At 40.8% G+C, this 20349-nt stretch overlaps 1 protein-coding gene across 1 annotated transcript in view; it reads left to right on the forward strand.

The window, feature by feature from the left end:
- Nucleotides 1-18579, forward strand: part of nmu (neuromedin U) — an 89543-nt gene extending 70964 nt beyond the window's left edge. Inside the window, exons 7-12 of the mRNA XM_068002820.1 lie at nt 3166-3195; nt 3278-3328; nt 9966-10040; nt 12230-12283; nt 12849-12887; nt 18260-18579. Coding sequence (XP_067858921.1) covers nt 3166-3195; nt 3278-3328; nt 9966-10040; nt 12230-12283; nt 12849-12884 — 246 coding nt within the window. The 3' untranslated portion in view covers nt 12885-12887; nt 18260-18579. The remainder of the gene's footprint in view (nt 1-3165; nt 3196-3277; nt 3329-9965; nt 10041-12229; nt 12284-12848; nt 12888-18259) is intronic.
- Nucleotides 18580-20349: the final 1770 nt, after the last annotated feature.

Raw genomic sequence — 20349 nt, forward strand, 5'->3', positions numbered from 1 at the left:
GTCCTGGGTTATCGTTTCTAAAAGCTTCCCCACCACTGAGGTTAAACTGACTGGCCTGTAGTTGCCGGGTTTATCCTTACAACCTTTTTTGAACAAGGGCATAACATTTGCAATTCTCCAGTCCTCTGGCACTACCCTCATATCTAAGGAGGATTGGAAGATTATGGCCAGCACCTTTGCAATATCCACCCTTACTTCCCTCAGCAACCTAGGATGCATCCCATTTGGACCGGGTGACTTATCTACTTTAAGTACAGACAGCCTTTCTAGTACCTCCTCTTTATCAATTTTTTACCCATCCACCTCTCAACCACCTCCTCTTTTACTGTGGCTTTGGCAGCATCTTCTTCCTTGGCAAAGACAGATGCAAAGTACTCATTTAGTACCTCAGCTATACCCTTTGTCTTCATGCATAGATCTCTTTTTTGGTCTCCAATCGGCCCCACCCCTCCTCTTACTACCCGTTTATTATTTATATGCCCATAGAAGACTTTTGGATTCCCTTTTATGTTGGCCGCCAGTCTATTCTCATACTCTCTCTTTGCCCCCCCTTTTTCCTTTTTCACTTCTCCTCTGTACTTTCTATATTCAGCCTGGTATTATTTCACTTGTATTATCAACCTGACATCTGTCATATGCCTCCATTTTTTCCTTCATCTTACTCTCTATCTCTTTCGTCATTCAGGGAACTCTGCTTTTGGTTCCCCAACCTTTCCCCTTCATGGGAATGTACCTAGACTGTACTCAAACCTTCTCCTCTTTAAAGGCACTTAAGAAAAGCAAAATATTGTGGATGCTGGAAATCGGAAATAAAAACAGAAACACTCAGCAGGCCAGGAGAGCCTGGAGGAGAGAGAAACAGAGTTAACGTTTCAGGTCTTTGACCTTTTATGAGAACTGGAAAAAGTTAGAGGTTTAATAGTTTATAAGCAAGTATTGAGCCAGGGCAATGGGGGGAGAGGGGTGGATGGGGTTTGAGGGAGGAAAGAACAAAGGGGAAGGTCTGTGACAACGTGGAGGGCAGGAGTGATTAAATGACAAAAGGGATGATGGTGCAAGGCAAGGAGAGTCCAGAGGAGGTGTAAATGGCAACAGCAGAACCATTACCAGCACCTGCTGTTCAAGAAAATGGGAGCGGTGGTTATGATCTGAAGTTATTGAAATCAATGCTGAGTCCGGAAGGTTGTAAAATGCCTCATCGAAAGATGAGGTGCTGTTCCTCAAGCTTGCATTGAGCTTCATTGGAACAGTGTAGGAGGCCGAGGTCAGAGTGGTCAGAGTGGGAGTGGGATGGAGAATTAAAATGGTACTTAAAAAGAATTGAATTCAGAGTTGACCAATTTCAAAATGAAACACGAAGCACATTGAGTCGTGTAGTTTAAAGGCGGAGTTGAGGTTTTAGCTTATTGAAAGCCATTTAAAGACAAACAGAAAAAAATTCTGATCATTGTTTGCTTTTTGAGGTGATAGTGATATATTTCAAATGTTTTCAGCAGACAAAAAAAAATTTCATAATTGTTTGTTATATTGAGAGATAGAAGGGGTAATTTTATGAGTTTGTGCTACCGGTGGAGAGCATCACCCACTGGCCTCACACATGAGGAAATCGCAGGCCTGCTGCCCTTGATGTTCCTTTCTTTAATGGATGGAAATTCGAGTGCAGCGCCCCTAAAACTCCCTTGGGTAGAGTTTCTGCTTTGGGCGCAAATTGGAATTGGGTGCAAGTTGCCTGCGAAAATTGCCAGCTGTGTTACAGTTCGAGTTTCTGCAAAAATGCATATGCACAATCACATATGTAAAATCTTCCATAAGGAGCAATCCGGCAGCTTGACAGAGCATAATTGTTTATTTTTTTTGCAATAAAAATATTCATTGATGTTTTTAAGATATATTTAAGAGTGGTAACCTGGTGCAGTTTTATTAATACAGCTGAAAATGGGTTTATCACAAAAAAATAAGCATTTTTAATAAGTATGTCTAGTCCTCCACCTGTGAGTAACCGGATTTTAAATCACCAAAAATGACTTTAAAAAATTATACTGAACTATTTATTAATTTCACTGGTGTACGCTAGTCAGTTTCTTAGTAAATTAAATATCTTTTATGATGTAAAAACGTTTAAAACATGCCTACCAGTGCCTGTGCGCCTTAGAAAATGAGTTGATTTGAAGACCCTCCTTGAATGGCCGCAGACGTGTGGAATCGGCGGAAATTTGCCATCCTCGTTATTTTGATCAAGGGCGTGGCCAGTATTGTGCGCGGGGCCAGCTCCAGCTCAATGATTTTTGAACCTGCGCAAAAGATCCCGGAAATTTGAATTACGCTGGACATAATTTACGCCCAACGTAAATAGAAATTCCTCGATCTTTTGTGCTGATTCGGCCGGATTGTGCTGATAACACCAGTACAATCTAGCGGAAACCCTACCCCACTATGTGTGCGGCTGGCGGTCGGGAGGCCCTATCAACGGCACAAACCCGGCTCATTCCCCCGAAGAGCTCATCCCAGTTCTCTGATTCCATGGTTTTACAAATTTAGGGCTGACCAATAAAATATCATTGCTTTCTGATTGGGTGGTACAGTTAGTTAGCGCACTGGTCTTTTGCCTCCTGGTCATGGGTGTAAGCCTAGCCAGGCTGATGGGATGAAAGTCTCCTCTCCTCTACAGCTGTCAGCATCCTATGTGTAACGAGCTTAAGTGGTTCCTAGTGTGCGTTTTGGCCACAGCACAAAACTGCCCATAATTTGATACAAAATGGCAATCTCACAAAAAAACCACAAGGATGCTGGTGTAAACAATGAAGAAATTCACATTTGTGTAATAATAGTGCTTTTCTGATTTTTGGTTTGTCACATTTTTGGAGATGCTTTACTTTGCTTCTGGATCATGATATGGTGATGGAGTGGAAAAAGAGTTCCAATTTCCAGCACTGACATCCCTCACTTTATGAATATAAAAATTGGCCAAATTTGTTTTTGAGAAATAAAAAATAAAATTTGCTACCACTTTTTAGTTCCCAGAACTTTGCAGCTACAATTTTAATAGTTGGTGGAACTTTCTCCTCTAATTGGATATTTTGTAACAGTTTGTACTGTTTTGTTCACTATGGTGAGTACTTAAATATAATAAAGATCCAACATTAATACTGGGCAATCTGTTTACAGGATTCAGAAGACAAGGGCCAAACCAAAAGGGTAAGCAGTACATCTTTCAGATTATGAAACACAGTTAGAATATATGAGGAGTCTTAAATATACTTTTCTGTTTTTTGTACAGTTCTTGTTTCATTATTCTAAGACCCATGACTCGGGCAACTCTGATTTTATGGTAAGTGACATGGAGAATATTTAAAAATTGTCTGGAAAGATTATGTTAAAACCTATCCTCTGGTTCCACTCCAGCTATTAACTTGCAAATTAGTGAACATTAAGCCACACAAGAGGGGCTTAAAATTTGTTATTTCTCTATTTACTGTGGAAGTTATGTACACCATATAATTAAAGCTATGTTTGCTATACCAGTGACAGGAGATTTGATATTGTTTTCTAACATGTCTAACTATAATTTCAGAGAATAAAACATTAACTCAGCATTTTGCAGCCTCAGAAGATGCCAGCTTTTAATTACTCCATCACATATCTGAATATTGAATATGGCAACACATATAATTTAAAACATCAGAAACAAATTATATTGATACAAACATTGTGATAACACATATTATAATGATTGCAGTTAACAAGTAAATTATAAAGTCATGAAAGAAAACAAAGACAGGTATTTAAGTGATTTAAATTTTTGATTAAACTTTCATAATGCTGAGTAAATATAAATGGCAGAAACTAAACAATACCCCTTCTATCAATCTATCCATGTATATCTCTTTATCTCTCTCTCTATACACACACATATGTATGTATATGTGTATAAGATTTAGGTCCATCACACTGCAAAGTGTCAAAAATATAAAAGGAAGAGAAAGCCAGTCATATTACATCTGCTTCTTCTGACTTGCAGCAAGGAATTTACAAGCACCTGCCAATATCTAAATGACCTCAGGATGACCTTTTATACAGCAATTAGACCTTGCAGCATTAAAGAGACAAGCCACCTTAAACAGAATTGCACCTTCGCAAAATCCTCGCTAAGAAGCAGTTATATTTAACCACAGCATGTCTATTGCATGGTGATGATGGTTTGTCCATCATTGTCGATGATGACAGCCTATGATTCATCTCCATTTTAATACAGGTTATGGGTTCTCATATGACTATAAAGTCCGATTATCATGAGGAATGTTCTCCCACACCTAGGACAGCAGGTATCAGTTTGACCTTAGGATTCTGATCTTTCTTTGATACCCTTTGGGCTCTCTTCGACCACCGTAAGAGCATTTACCAAGCTTCAGCTCACCGTAGAATACATTCTTGGATAATCTTGTATCAGGCATTTGAACTAGATGACCAGCTGACCTTAGCTGTGCCTTTACTATGATTGCCTCTATGCCTGGCATATTACTCTTCTGAGGACCTTAGTGTCCCGGAATCTTGTGCAACCATCGAATTTTCATGATTTTTCTGAGGCAACTTGCGTAGAAATTATTGAGTTTTCTGATGTGGCGACTGTAAGTGATCCATCTATCGCACACATACAGTAAGGATGTTATAGCTATGCCTTGTAGACCGTAAGTTTTGTTGCCAGTTTAATGCCCCTTTTATCCCAGAACCTCACATGGAGCTTTCTAAACGTTCTACTTACTTCAAACAATCTGTAGGTCACCTCATCATCCAGGAGCACATCACATGACATGGTGCTTCCTAGGTAGGTGAATCTATCCAATACCCTTCAGTGCCCCAGCATGTGCGCTTCGATGGTAATATTGGTGACACACAAGGTTTTCTAGGGGCAGGCTGCTATACATCTTCCGTCTTCTTTAGACTGATGGGGGGTTAAATTGGATTAGGCCAATAATTTGCACGATCCGCGACTAATGCACAGGCAGGACCAGACATTCGTCAGGCCTCAGTACTTGCCTGACAGTAGCATAGCATGTCAGTGTTCCCAGAGGATTCAAGGACATTTGCACTTTTCACCAGCAGGGGAAGCTCCAGTCTCTTAAAGGGAGGTTGTCTCCCTGACAGGGCAGCCTGCATCTCTTAAAGGTAGCCAGTACCTGTTACCTGCTAAAAATAACCGTCTGCTGTCTGCGTGGAGTCTGAATGGAGATCAGACATTGCACACATAAAACATAGATGCAGGTCCCGTCCCTATGTTTACAAACTGTTGAGTTATGTTAAAACATTGAATAAAGGTTGCGCACCACTAAATCCCACATCCTCCAATCTGCACGCCAGACCTCACCAATCTGCCGATCTGAGTTGCTACCAGGCCTGCGAGAGTGCACCAAGGTTCTCTGCTGCTGCACTAGAGGCCTTGGTGCAAGAGGTGGACAGAAGGAGGGGCATCCTATATCCTCGGGGGCAAGAAGCCCTCCAGACATATGCTCAAAAGACAGTGAGAGGCAGCAGGGGGCGCAGTCAATGCCAGGCACATAGCACCACGAACATGGATGCACTGCAGGAAGAAGTTCAATGCTTTGACACGAGTGGTCAAGGTGAGTGAGGACAACTGTCAAGTGGCATCTCCTACCGACTGCACCACTGGCCACGCACTACACCCCCCATCACCCACATACCAACAAACTCTTTCCATCAGTACTCAACTCTGCCAATCAGATGCCTCCTTTCACCCTTACACGTTACCACTGTTGCAAGCCGCCCACCCACAACTCACGGGCCACACACACTGGCAGCTATTCAACCATGACAGGCACATCACCCAGACACACATCCTGCTTTTTTGCAGGAGAAGGTGGCGCATAACAGGAGGCAGCAAGTGGCAGTGGCATTTAGCCACTCAAGCCTGTTCCGCCATTCAATGAGATCATGGCTGATCTGTGACCTAACTCCATATACCCGCCTTAGCCCCATATCCCTTAATTCCCAGAAATCTATTAATCTCAGATTTAAAATTAACAATTCAGCTAGCATCAACTGCCATTTGCAGAAGAACATTCCAAACTCCTATCACCCTTTGCGTGTAGAAGCATTTCCTAACTTCACTCCTGCACTTCCTGGCTCTAAATGTTAGGCTATGTCCCCGGGTCCTAGTATTCAAGTATAGGAGACCTCCAAAAACAGTTACAAATGCATCAGCAGCCAGAAGCAATAATCCAGCAACTAACCTGTAAATTCTGCATGTCCCTTTAAATAGCACTGGTGGGGAGTCTTCCAGGCACTCTAAGACATGTTCAGATGGTCGCGGTTAAGACAGTGCATTCAGTGGAGCATTAAGTCCCAAAATGGTGTCTATCACTTTAAATCAGCTTTGCACACTGATCGAAAGCTTTTTCTCCTTACTGTACATGTTGCCGATGTTCGCTATTTGCGCATGCGCTAAAAACTTTACCATGATGGTGTCCGGCGCACGTCATGCTAGATGCGTGCGTGCGCATCAAAGATGCCATCTTGGATGTTCGGGAGGCTGTGTAGCGCCTAAACAATGGGCACTACATGGCCCAATTTAGCGCCCATAGTGAGTCCAAATTTGTTACAAGCATCCGAGAAATGGTCCATGATGACTTGGAGGTCTTCTTCTGCATGGGCAACAAAGAAATGGTCCTCGGCAAACAAGAGCTCCCGAACAAGTTCTTCAGAGATCTTAGCTTTGGACTTTAGGCGGCGGAGATCGTACAATTTGTCATGCGTCCTGAAGAGAATATACACTCCTTTATCGAAGTTCTTGAGGGCATAAGTAAGCATAGAAGTAAACAAGGTACTAAACAATGTGAAAGATGGAACACAACCCTGTTTGATTCCATTGGAAACAGGGAAGGAGTTGGAAACTTCACCATCTTCTATGACTCTATCATACCATTATGGAACTTGTAGATCATCTGGATAAACTTTTCATGGTGTGGTGCTCCTGTCAGCTATCATCCAATTTACTGCTAACACCACCGCAGGAGGTTCACCAATCACTTCAATTTTCCTTTACAAGGAACCTAATTTTTTCTATTAATTGCTTCCAGTTAACTGGAACTAACAAAATGAGATATTTTCAATGAAACTTTTTTTTTTAAATAGTGACAATTTCTTAAATAAATTATATCCAGATTTTTATTAAAAATGTTAACAATGGAATAAGGAAAGAATTGTCATTCTAATTAATGCTGCAGCTCCTTGTGTTTAACAGGACCAAAAATATTACTTTTAATGCAGTTCATTTTCAAGATTTTCCAATGTGTCTAACAGAGATCAGCATGTCAAATGCATGTCTTTGTGTACAGAGTGGCAGTACGAATAATCACAGTGATACTAATGCAGTAACACCAGTTGCTGGCTCGCTTTAGAAGATTTACATGACAGTGCCAAACATTAATGAATCTGGAGCTGTATATTAACGTCCACATGATTTGAAAAAAATCCTTCAGCAGAACTAGATAATTCATCAAACCTTGATGCTTTGACGGTTGCACCAATACTTGGTTGTAAATTGCGGCTGAAGCGAACTGTCAGATAAATTTACATGATGCCGGTGTCAGTTGAAGTACGCTAAAGAGATTTTAAATTCTCCAATGTCTTAAGTGAACTCTTCCAAAGACTTGGATGGCATTACCAATATCATATTGGTGCTTGTAAGATAAACACATTTACCATCACTTTCAAGAAAACATTATGACCGAAGATTTGTGGAGAGTCATTAAAATTGACAAAGTTCTACAAAAATGTTGCACTATGTAAATATATGTACATTTGGTGGATAGCCCTGGGGAACATCAGTGGCACTTGATGACATCTAAACAGCCTGATTAACTGAGAAGCAAAGGTGCTAGCAGCATTATAATAACACCACCATGATCCTACTTGTTAAACAGAAGCCTAAGCTATGAAATATCAAAAATTCTAATTTCTTTGAAAAATAACCGCATTGTAAGTATAATTTTTGGCAAGAAATTAAACTTTAAATTAACAATTAAGTAATCGTGGTGCTTTACAGCTTGAGTTAATACTCTAATATAATTTGTATTGCAAAAGATACCAGATTTGTTGGAATTCACTTTTGAATTTGACAACTGTGTTTCTCCTGGGTTTACAAACTAACATGCATGAGTATGGTGACAGATAGCTTTTGGGGCCATCTAGGTAATAAAAAGTGTTGCTACTGCTGTTCCTATCCTCCATGAACCAACTTTCACCCCAACACTGCATTCTGGTTATGGTGCAGGGCTGACTTTCTGCTGATCCTCCGCCAAACTTACGGCAGGAACCCAGGGGAACACCATTGAAAATTCGACCCCAATGTGTATTTTTGTGATTGAATAAACTGTTATAAGATATTCCTTCAGTGCTCAATTAATTTGAGTGTATCTCTCAGGAATCCTCCACTCATCGGACTCATCACCAATCAGCTGCCACCATTTCTTTTTACAGAGCATCCCATAATAATCCCGGTATCTATAAGGTCAAATTTCCAAGCTGGATAGTTGGTGTTAATTGGTAATAAACTCTTAAAGATTGGACAAAAATGCTATTTTTGTTCAACAAGAAAGTTAAAAACAAAACAATGGTATAAACTTTGAGGAAGATGAAAAACTATTCATGTTTGACATTGTAGTTGACACAGTAAGATAGTAGGTAAAGAGATACTCTTAGCATCGACTCTGAAATTGATTGTTGATCATTTTCCATTAGATATATCAATTTCAGTCTTTAAACAGCAAATACTGTTTTTCTGGAACAATTGGGATTTTATTCCTTCTTGGCTTTAACACATTTTTCTTATAATTGATAATGAACAGTAATTATGCCATAAAATATCTGTTATGACATTCAAAGATCATTTCAAATTTCCCCAAGTGCAGTTCTTTTTAATATAAAACACTAAGGAAATTTATACATCATAGATTACAAATGCAGAGTAGTTGATGGATCTTCATCGTCTCTTAGCATCGCAACTATGTTTCTGAATTAACTAAATCATTGATTTTTTTACCTGCATATTATTAATTTTTCAATTTGCCCCTTTAGAAGTAGATTTTTTCTTCATAATTTATAAAATCTGCTGTTATGAATGAGAACAACTAGTTTAAATTAAACATGTTGATTTATCTAGTAACTCAAGACGTACAGTGATACCAGCTGCTTTGATTTACTATGTAATTGTATAAAGCCTCACATCTAATCTTGTGAACTTGTAAAACCCTAGTGGAACAACAAAACTTAACTTTTAAATACATGTGCATTGTTTAAATAATCCTATTTATTTTGTTCAATTTCCCCAGCAAATTTATCTTCCTTTGCCTGTCCATACGATGTATTAATCTTCATCTGCGAGATAGGAAAGCAGATACTCTACTCCCAGACCTCCACTAATGTGTTAATAACTGGCTTCTAGGATGAGTTTATAGGAAGAACTGGTTGAATCATTCTTTTAATACCCCATCTTCCCTGTGGGGAAGCACTCCAGTTTCACTCAGTTCATGCACCCATTGTATTGACTCATACCCTATGTGTCACAGTGGACTAGTGTATTAATGGAATTAGTCACCAGGTTCAACTATGTATGTGTTTCTTTATAGATAAGAATGTAGCTAAAATGACATGATGTTTGGCTTTTTATTTTTAGAAAAATCACTTAAGGGAGTTTTAAAGATTTAAGTATTACATTCTCAGTTGTTACATATGTTATTTAAAAAGAAATCTATAATGTTTGTCAGTAACAGATTCAGAACCCACAAAAGGGTTTTCATGCAAGTTATGTGACTTTTCAGCAAGAATCATTTCAGCCTGCCTGTTCTGTTTTGTCCCACATTATGTCTACATAGTTTTCTTTGAGAAGGTACTGTTGCATCATGTGATCAGTTGATCATTGTTCCTCATATGTCCTTGTTCATGTCCACCAGTCCTCTGTCCTGCATCCTTTGCTGCAGCTTGTCCCTGAGCTTCATGAGAGAAGAATGAAGAAAGGCAGAGGTGACGTACGTAACTCTTTAGTAATCCTGCCAGCACTGTCTTGTGACCATTAACCTTTGTTTATTTCTGCAAGGGGAGGTGGCCGTTTGGGCCAATGGTTGAACTGACCTGGGGGTTGACAAAACATGAAATCGATGTCAGGCGAATTCTAATTAGGGGCAATTCAGACAAACTACCGCTTTCTTCAAGGGGTTCAATAATTAATTTTCAGACTTTATGTTTAAAAACTGTTTAGCATTTTCTAACTTCAAGTTCATGACCATTCTTCAACCTTTCTTCCTTGGGCTCTTTCTAAATGTGATTCCTGGGCTATAGCTAAACTCCAACTGACACGTGTACATAAAGGCAGTTCTTTTAGAGATATAAGAACTCTAAACAACTAACACCGAACCTTTGTAAGGTGGAGTGCTAAGGCCGATAGGGCATGCCCAGCAGGCAGTTGGCTGGGAAATCAGTCTCTGATTTTCTGTCTATCAATTTAAATAAATGGAAAATAAGAGGCTGTGTGCCCACGATTTCCTGACCAATGCTCCCTGCAAGCATCACACCTCCCTGGGAACACCCAATCGGGGAGTCTGCCCTTTACTGTCGACAGAGACAATTGTCCAATTTCTAAAAAATTACTTGAGTTAAAAAAAAAATTCTATATATTCCCCTGAGCTGAGATATCACTGTTGAGATGATAAATCTGTGAGCTAAAGGAATTTATGACTTTGATATGGCTTTCTTTCTGTGAAGCACCATGGGACGTCTTGAAGATGGAAAAGATGCTGTATAAATACAAGTTCTTCCTTTTTTTTCTGTCTTTCTTTCTATTGCAACAAACGGGTGAGACTTTGTAACTTAGTGAGATGTGACAGCTAAATAAAATTTTAATATCTGCTTTTACTGTAGTGAGGAATTGGCTGATTGATCAATTTCTTCAATTCCCTGGTATATATAGACAGAATCTATCATCTTCTTCTGCAGTTTGAGACGCCACAGAATAATGTACTAGTAATGGACAAGTACAGAATTATGCACTTTTGAAATGGATGTTTGTCCCCTATAGGTACCGTTATTAAATTTGTCACAGTCCATTGAGGTGCTGGCCCTCTTATCCATAGTTGGCACAATAATATTGCATTAATATTTTCATTTTGGTAATTCAATTGGACTTACTTGTTTAGGACAGGTTGCAGATATGAAACAGATATGAAAATCACAAACCTTAGGAGTTTAGGTTTTTCACTTTAGAACGTTTCATAAATATTTCCTAGTGTGAAGCTATCAAAATTTGTATTGAGTTCATGTGATAAATGTCGTGCTCATAGCTGTTCAATTGCAGGTGTTATTCATAAAAAGTAAAATTCAACCTTAAATTGCTGACAATGTATCCAGAGAAGAAATGGAAGATAGTTTTGCTAAATTTGTGAGAGTAAATTAAAATATGCATATTGCAAAAGTAAATATCTCCTCATAAGTGATTACATATAACGAAGGGTTTCATCATTGGCCGAGAATTTCCTCGGAGCTGCTCCCACTCTGCCGCCATAACTTCGCTGGAAGTGCGATGGAATCTCCCTCTACATGCAACGGGTTTCCGCCGCACTTCTGCCAAAGTTTCAGCAGTGGAGCGGGACCAGTTTGGAGGAAATTCCGACCATTGTTACAACCCTCAGGTGACATTATCATATTACTAGATACTGATCATACTCCTGGCCATAGAGGACATGGAGAACACTTAATGGGGTGCCTGGTGACACTGAACTAGTCCTGGCCCAAAATTTGTAACAGAGACATTGCTACGATCTTGTCCTTAGAAATTGCTTTTATTGCAACCTAGTTCCCACTTAACTGTCAGATGTCCTGGGTTTTTCTTATCAATAGAAGTGGTTTGCAGTTTTTGCCTTATATTAATATGCTGATCTGGCAGTTACCACCAGAATTGGGAAACCGACCATGTGCTAAAGAAATCTATTGGCCACCAGTAGCAACCTACCACTTTCCATCAATAGAAAAGTCCTAATCATCATCATTGCTGCAGTGTATTACAGTCACACATCTCCCAGGAAAATAAAATAGGGGAATGATAATACAGAAGCAGAATTTTAGCGTCATTTTAACTATTGCATACAATATAGCAGAACTGCCAAGGAATAATGGTTTTGTTCATGTTGTAGCTTAATAAGTTTTTTTTTTATTATTGCTTCAGGAAGAATTTCAAGGACCACGTGGAATTCAAAGTAGAGGCTACTATCTGTTTAGAGTATGTATCAATATTTGGAAATTTACACTTATATAACAATTCTGCACATCTCTCAGTATTTTCACCCTAATTTAGATAAATGTAATCACAGAAATGTCATTAGAATAAGTTCAGTACTCCCAGTGGGGAGCTGCACTTGGAGGGGCAAGGGTTGGAGACAGGGCTATGACAGAGCACCAGAAATTTGTTGACTCATCTGAGCTATCGATGTAAAAAACACAATTTGGGTCACTAACATAGGCTGATGTGGGCCAACAGATCAAGTTATATGTATAATATATATAATTCTGGTATTACGGTGCTTCTTATTGATGTGACTTACTAAGATTTGAGCCCGGACACGGGTTCTTTAATGTGGAGGCCTTTAGAGCCAAGACTGATCCTGTCTTCAACCAGCAGTTTGATTAGGAGTCCCAGAGGCACTGTGGCCAATTGTAGCACTCCAGTGATATTGGATAACTCAGCACCGATCAGGAATCGTGAGACTTTCAGAGTCTGTATGGTTTCACAAGCACAATTTGTTGTAGATTATTCACTATTTGTTTTATTATCCCTGTTTTTCTAGCCACGAAATGGAAGGAGATCGTCTAGTTTTCGCTAACAGGTAATCTAATCTCAGGTATTCAGTTGATAGTCATAAAGTGATCAAGCTTCACTATTACTGACAAATGGTAATGTTGCTTTGTAATCGTCTAGTTATTCTCTGTTTCTCTCCTTGTCATTTTGCAGTGCAGATCAGTGATTTGTTTTCCATAATTCAATTATCTAGACACATATTTTATTTACACTGCCTGCTTTGTTTTCTAATTGTAAATGATGGGTTTTTGATTTATGTTTATGGATTTCACAGTGTCTATTATGCGCATTAACGTAGGATAGTCAATTCAGTTGTGCTACGCTTGACTGGCGGTCACTGGTACATTGCATACAATGTTAGAAAATATTCCAATCGCTCCTGCCTACCTGCTGACAATGACTCAATGGGGGGAATTTTGACTTTGTGCGATTGTGTAAATCGGGTCATAGCGAACCTTGCAGCCTGTTTTATATCTCTTCCGATTTTTATTTCCATTGACTTCAATGCCGTCGATTCGCTATCACCCATTTTATACTATCGCACAAATTCAAAATTACTCCCCATTCTTTTTTCAAAATTTCACTTTTCCAGCTCCCACTAATCTATTATGCTTCATATCCCCAAACATGACCTCTGCCCCAGCTTATTTCCCTCCTCTTACTTTGGTTTTTACTCTCCTCACTGCTGTTTCTCGCTTATCTTCCTATCCATGCTATTGTATTTCTTTCCATATATACCTCACTCATCCTACTCATTTTGTCTCTCTGTCCTGGCTTGTCTCCTTTATATGACTCCATTTTATGCAACTGTCTGATTTGAGCAATAAACTGAACAAACACAAGCTCAGTTTTTTTTAAGTAATCAACAAGCGGCTTTGTTCAATGCTTGACGTCGTTACTGTAAACTTTACATCTTCATGATGTTAGGTTTAAATCTCCCTGAGGCTGGGTTCATATTGCCAGTTCTCAAACATTTGCCTTATAAGTCCTTATAAGAGAGTATAGTGTGCATTATTGGGCTCCACATTATGGGAAGGATATTGAGAGTTTAGAGAGGGTACAATGCAGATTCACCGGGCTGCTGCCTCCTATGAGGACATACAGATACGAAGAAAGAATTGAAAAATTGTGTCTTTTTTAGTTAGACCAATGCAGATTATGGAGCAATGTGATAGAAGTGTTTAAAATTATGAAAGGATGGGACAGGGTAGATCGAAGCAGACTGTTTCCAGTAATTGAGGGGTCAAGAATGAGGGGCCGTAGATACAAGATTAAATGTAAGAGATTTAGAACAGAGAGCAGGAGAAACTTCTTTACACAGAGAGTTGTGAGGCTCTGGAATTTACATTCATGGGTGGTTGGGGCAAAAACCATGTCAACATTCAAGATTAGATTGGATAGGTGGATGAAGGAAAAGAGATTGGAGAGATATGGGAACAGGGTGGTAAACACGATTAAGACTATTTGCTTGTGTGGAAGGTAAACTCCGACACGGACATGTTGGACCGAATGGCCTGTTTCCGTGTTGTAACTTCTATGTATTTAAGGTGTCCTCCTCTGTCTCTGACTTATTTCAAATTCATATCCAAATCATGTATTAATTTTTTTGTCGAATTATAAAATCTGGACACATGGGCCCTGTTATTACCAGGGAGGGGGGTTGGCAGCGGGCGGTCGACTGCACGCGTGGGTGACCCGTCCAGTAAAATCGGTGGGTTCCCCACGTGATCTCGAGTAAATTGAAGCCACTTACCTTGGCTCCCGGGAAACCTGCGCAGTGGGCGGACTGCGCACCCGCATCACAGGCTGTCAGCTGGAGGAGACCTATTTAAAGGGGTAGTCTTCCAATGCTGCTCCTGGAGCAAACAGCCAAAATTACAGCATGGAGCAGCCCAGGGGGAAGGCTGCTCCCAGATTTAATGATGCCTCACTCCAGGTCCTCTTGGATAGGGTGAGGAGGAGGAGGAGGGAGATCTGCTCCCCGGCGGACGGGAGGAAGTGGCCTGCCTCTGCCACCAAGAAGGCCTGGCTCAAGGTGGCAGAGGAGGTCAGCAGCACCAGCAACATCTCCCGCACCTGGATATAGTGCAGGAAGCGCTTCAATGACCTAACTAGGTCAGCCAAAGTGAGCACACTTACTCATTCTCCTACACTCTGTCTTCCACATCACTGCCCCCACCCCACAACTCCTTCTGCACTGCCAACACTATTCTATCACATCACTCAGCACACCCACTCAAACCTCATCCTCAACTTACCTGCACTTACCTCCCCAGTACTCATCCCACCACTACCACTCAACCCAATCCTCATACAATCTCATGGTTCTGTCTCATACTCACCGTCATGTATGAGTAGTAGGACGTGTAAGGCAAAGGTTTCCTGAGCACAAAGGGGATGCACAAGGGTGTTTGACGATTTGTCATGTTTTTTATTTATATTTGATTTTGGTTCAAATCACATTAAATATTATATTGTCACCACTACTGCCATGTCTTGGCCATTCTTGACTGGCTTGTGCAATAAGTCCCTTTCATGAGGTTCTCCATGAACACCCACACTTGATGCCACCCATTGGGTCACCCTACAGTGGGTGCATTTGTAGTTGCACGACTATTTTGTGCAAGTGCCTGTTGCGCAGCACTGTGTTGTGGAGCTCCATATGGCGGAGGTGGACGGCGTGCCTGGCGAGGCTGGTGATGTTGCTCGTCCTTGGATGAAGCGACGAATGCAGCTATGGCGCCCCCCCCCCCCCCCCCCCATCCTGATGGTGTGAAATTGAGGGGGTCCGCAAAGTAGGTAAATGTGTTTGCACAGCAGAGTTTAGGGTATAAATTAATAATTTTGAGTGGAAAGACAACGGTATTGCAGCCAAAACTTTGTCTGAAGTGACAGAGTGCCCTGCTGTAATAAATGAGGTATTCCCCCCAACTGTCAAAAAATCCTTTGCATCTCCCACTGGCTGCTGACTGAAACACGTTTGCTCCAACAAGGAGTGTTTCCCACAGCACGGGAAACACGCTGAGGATCCATGAAAATTGCACCCCTGCCAAAATCTCCTGTCAATGAGGTCTGTCAAGTACCTCATCTAGGTAAGTAACTATTTAAATTGTCATCCCGCTGGCTTTAATTGCCGGTGGGAGTCCCGCATGCGGGAGCTGCGCGCGGACCCGACCGTGTCACTGGGGAACACGGAAGTGGGTGGGTTGGAGCCGGGCTCCGGACCAGCTCCGGGATTCCCCGCTTTTACGAGCCCCCTTCCGCCCCCAACGTACCCGCTCGGCCATCCGAAAATCGACCCCATGATGTCTGACTAATGCCTTATACAGCAAAAATATAGAACCTAAGTTCCTGCCCTATGTGCCTGAGGAATGTTCATTTCCCATGTGCAAAAGAGAGGAACAGGGGGCAAAGAAACATGATGCTGAGTCTCTGCCCCCTTTATGTTACCCAATAATTTCCAGTGTTTCCCCCAAGGGTATCGGAGTGCTTGTGCTTACAACAGACATAAGCATAAGGCAGGCATGTTAATGAAGTGGAAATGGGCAGCACCAGACCTCTCAACATATTTATATCCCCTATAGCCAAAAGAGCACCCTTTTTCAAAGGCACAGAAGAAGTGGGCCTTCAGCCCTGAGCTCAGCCCCTTTCCATTTGGATCATTTTGCAGGCAGCAAGATCAGAGGACCATAAAAAGTAAGTCCCTTTGGCTTTCATGGACAGCAGGAAAGGGACTGGCACTGCAGGTCTTCTGGCTGCTGTTTTTGGAAAGCAACCAGAGGGATCCAAAGCTGGAAGGCCTGCAGCAGTGTCTGAATTTCTGCAATCTTTTCCAGGCATGAGGCTGGTGTTCTTTGAGTCTAGGTTAATGGCCTGAACCCACAAATATGGGTGGGTTCATGTCAAGTTAGACAGAGGGTACATCATCTGATTAGTGTCCAGGCATGGCTTGGAGCAGGAAAATTGACCCTCAAATCTCTTTGATTGGTTCTCTAACCTTGAATGCAACCCAATACCTTACTTGTCTTGTTTACTGCAGTTAAGCATTGGACTAATGGTTTCATAGATTTAGCCACCATATAATCTGAGGTGTATTTCTTGATCAGCATAGTGTATCATTATTCCATTTGATACACAACTCTCTTTTAGTTCCTTGCTCCCATAACAATTATTTTACATCTATCTACAATGAATTATATCTACTACCTGGAGAAGCTGGGGTTGTTCTCCTTAGGGCATTGAAGAGGAGATTTGATCGAGGTATTTAAAATCATTAACGGGTTTGATTGAGTAAATAAGGAGAAACTCTTTCCAGTGGCAGAAGGGTCAGGAACCAGAGGACACAGATTTAAGGTGATTGGCAAAAGAAGCAGAGCCGGCATGAGGAAATATTTTTTACGCAGAGAGTTGTTATGATCTGGAATGCACTGCCTGAAAGGGTGGTGGAAGCAGATTCAATAATAACTTTCAAAAGGGAATTGGATGAATATTTGAAGGGAAAAAATTTACAGGGCTATAGGGAAAGAGCAGGGGAATAGGACTAATTGGATAGCTTTCAAATCTCTGGCACAGGCATGGTGGGCTGAATGGCCTCCTTCTGTGCTGTGACATACTATGATACTATGATACCTATTGGACCAGTTACCTGAAAGAACTATGCTTCTGAACCAGGTTGCATTTTAAAAAAAATATTTGCTCTGCTTCTATTTTGGTGTCATCTGCAAACTTGGAGACGTTCATCCAAATCAATGGCATAATATATAATGTGTGTTAAAGTGATTTATCTTCCAACTTAGTTAGGAGTATAAATGAACCTGATGTAAATGAGTTGAGAGGATAGTGATGGGAAATCTGGGGAGTCAGATTGGTAGCCCATGAGTTACAGTATTAGTGGAAGGTTATGTTGGCATTTCAACAAATGGAAATTGCCCCCATGATTTGTTGCACAGGGGGATGTACCAGACATAGACTAGGTTCTTCTCTACATTGAGAAAGGCGAAATTGCAGGGAGGGCCACACTGGTTCACTCATGCATGCCTGCTAACAGTTGATTTCTCTGAGCCATGCACTTTCCATGGCTAATAGGATGAGAGGGGGGAGCCTGCCGCCACTCCTCTTCAGTGCTTCTCTGATTTTTTAAGAATGACCCAAAATGATTTGTTTTCTTCTTATAGAGAAGCAACAAGCCTTTCCTTGATGTCCCCCCATTCTCCTATGTGACTTCCAGAGTTTGAGGCCTAGCTATATGGGAATTCAAATCCTGCTGTTCCATGGTAACAGTGGGCTGCCATTTTAAATTCAGTGCTGTGTTGTAGTGAATATATTTAGTTTGAAACCTTACCTCAGTCTAGCTAAAGAGAATATTTATTGTGTAACTTTTACAATAATTTCATTTTGCAGGAACAAGGACATCTATAGGAAAGGTTGACACACATGCTGAATATGATTTCTAGAGAGCAACGTACAAGCAGCTATGCCTACGTCTTTCTAAAATTGACCTGTTGAATTATGTCTTTTAAACATCTATAATGTGCATGCTAACTTAATACACTTTATTGTAAATTGCTGTTTTCCTAATGAACTATTCCATTAAAATTGAAGGTAAACTTGTGAAATGTTTCAGTGCATTTTAGAAAAGTGGGACACATCTATGGTTAGTGTGTAAATATCACTTTAAATCTAAAGTCTGGTGTCATGTGATGCATGTTATTAGATTCCCTTCTCACCCACTCTGTTTATGATGGTGTCACCAAATGTACAAGTTAAATTAAAATTCTTAGTAAAGGTTCCGTGTTTGCTTTTGTTTTAGAACATTCCCTCTTTTAATTGACGTGCTATAAAAGTACTGCCAAATTTGTGCAGGGTTTTAATTCTATTCCAACATGAACATACAATATGTGCAATGAAGAAGTTATGGGGGTGAATTTCCGTGGGGATTCTTCTGCCCGTCCATCTGTGGCTCTTCCGCTGAAGTTACAGTGGGCGAACCTCCTCCCTCCCTCCCCCCCACCGCCCCACAAAAATTCATCCCCCTATGTCTTATGGTTGAAAGGCAATGCTACTGCAGGTTCTGTGTTGCTACCATTTATTGATATTTCCAAACAGATTGGAAGGTATTTCCATTGTTGAAATTGCACTGTTAATCTCACCAATTTTTGCTTGTTTTAAAATCCAGCAAAGACAAATATTCGAATGGGTGAGCTTGTTCAACAGGATTTTGTCAATTTTACAAGCAGGGGCGGCCTGCAAAAAATGCTCATTTTGTACCTATCAAATACCTTACCAGCCACTTAACTGCCCAAGTACTGCCAACGGCATTAATCCATCTCCAGAAAGCAGGAAACTAGGAAATTAAGCGGACCAGTGTATTTTTGCAGCCCAATTCACGACCACCACCCATCCCACCTTTCCAGGGTCTCCAACATCATCATTATTTGCTGTACACTGCATACCTTTTCAATACAAAACGGCCTAATCAAGGAGGAGGAGAATAATCGTAACCAAGGTCAGAACAGGATGCAGACACTGACCAAGAAAAAGTCGCTGCAGAATTTTGTGCTAGATGCTCATACAAGACACCTTGAGTTAAATGCCTGGGCTGTCCCTTTAATGGAGCCCCCTGTCTACATGTATTCAAATCAAGTGGCACAAACCCATTCCCTCTCATTGTTGGTGTGAAGGTTTTTTAAAAAGTGTAACAACATTGAGAGTGGTAAGTTACAATTTGAATGAGTGCCCTGCTGTTGCGCGGTCATGCACGGTGCTGTTAAGTTGCCTGCGTGCTTTGCATGGGGCAACAGTATAGGTGCAATAGATTAAGAGGAGACTGTCTGTGGCATGCATTACTGGCCCAACATCTTGCCATAGGAAACTTATAAGTTAATAAACTGTAGTAATATAAAGTAAATGGTGTTATACTACAGAACACAAAACAGGAGTGAGATATGGGGATAATAGTGGTCAGATCACTGGGGGTATCAATGTAGAGTGCAGCAGCAGTAGAAATAGCAAATAGGACCTTGGACTGTACAGCCAGAGGAATGGGGCATGAGTCTCAGCAAGAGAGTCTCAGTTTGTACAGAGGGTTAGTCCGGCCCAATCTGGAGTACTGTTTTCAATTCTGGTTGCCATATTATAAGAAAGATATTCAGGCCTTGGAGAGCATGATAACTAAATTGATATCTGCATTTAGACGCTTGAGTTGTGAGGAGAGGCTGTTAAAGCTGGGAATGTTTATAACTGGAGAAACGAAAGCTGAGGAGTGATGCTATTGAAGTGTTCAAGATCCTAAAAGGTAAAAACAAGATAAATGGCAATATGCTTAACACTCACAGGTTCTACAACAAGAAGGCACATAGCCTTAAGCTTAAAAGAGGGAGAGTAAAAAGATAGTTTAGATATAACTACGTTACCCAGAAGATGGTGAATGTATGGAATGGACTGCCAAGGGAGGTAGTAAGGGCTGATTGTCTCAGCAAATTCATGAGAGC

The sequence above is a fragment of the Heptranchias perlo genome, chromosome 1 (assembly GCF_035084215.1).
Source record: "Heptranchias perlo isolate sHepPer1 chromosome 1, sHepPer1.hap1, whole genome shotgun sequence".
NCBI classification, from domain to species: domain Eukaryota; kingdom Metazoa; phylum Chordata; class Chondrichthyes; order Hexanchiformes; family Hexanchidae; genus Heptranchias; species Heptranchias perlo.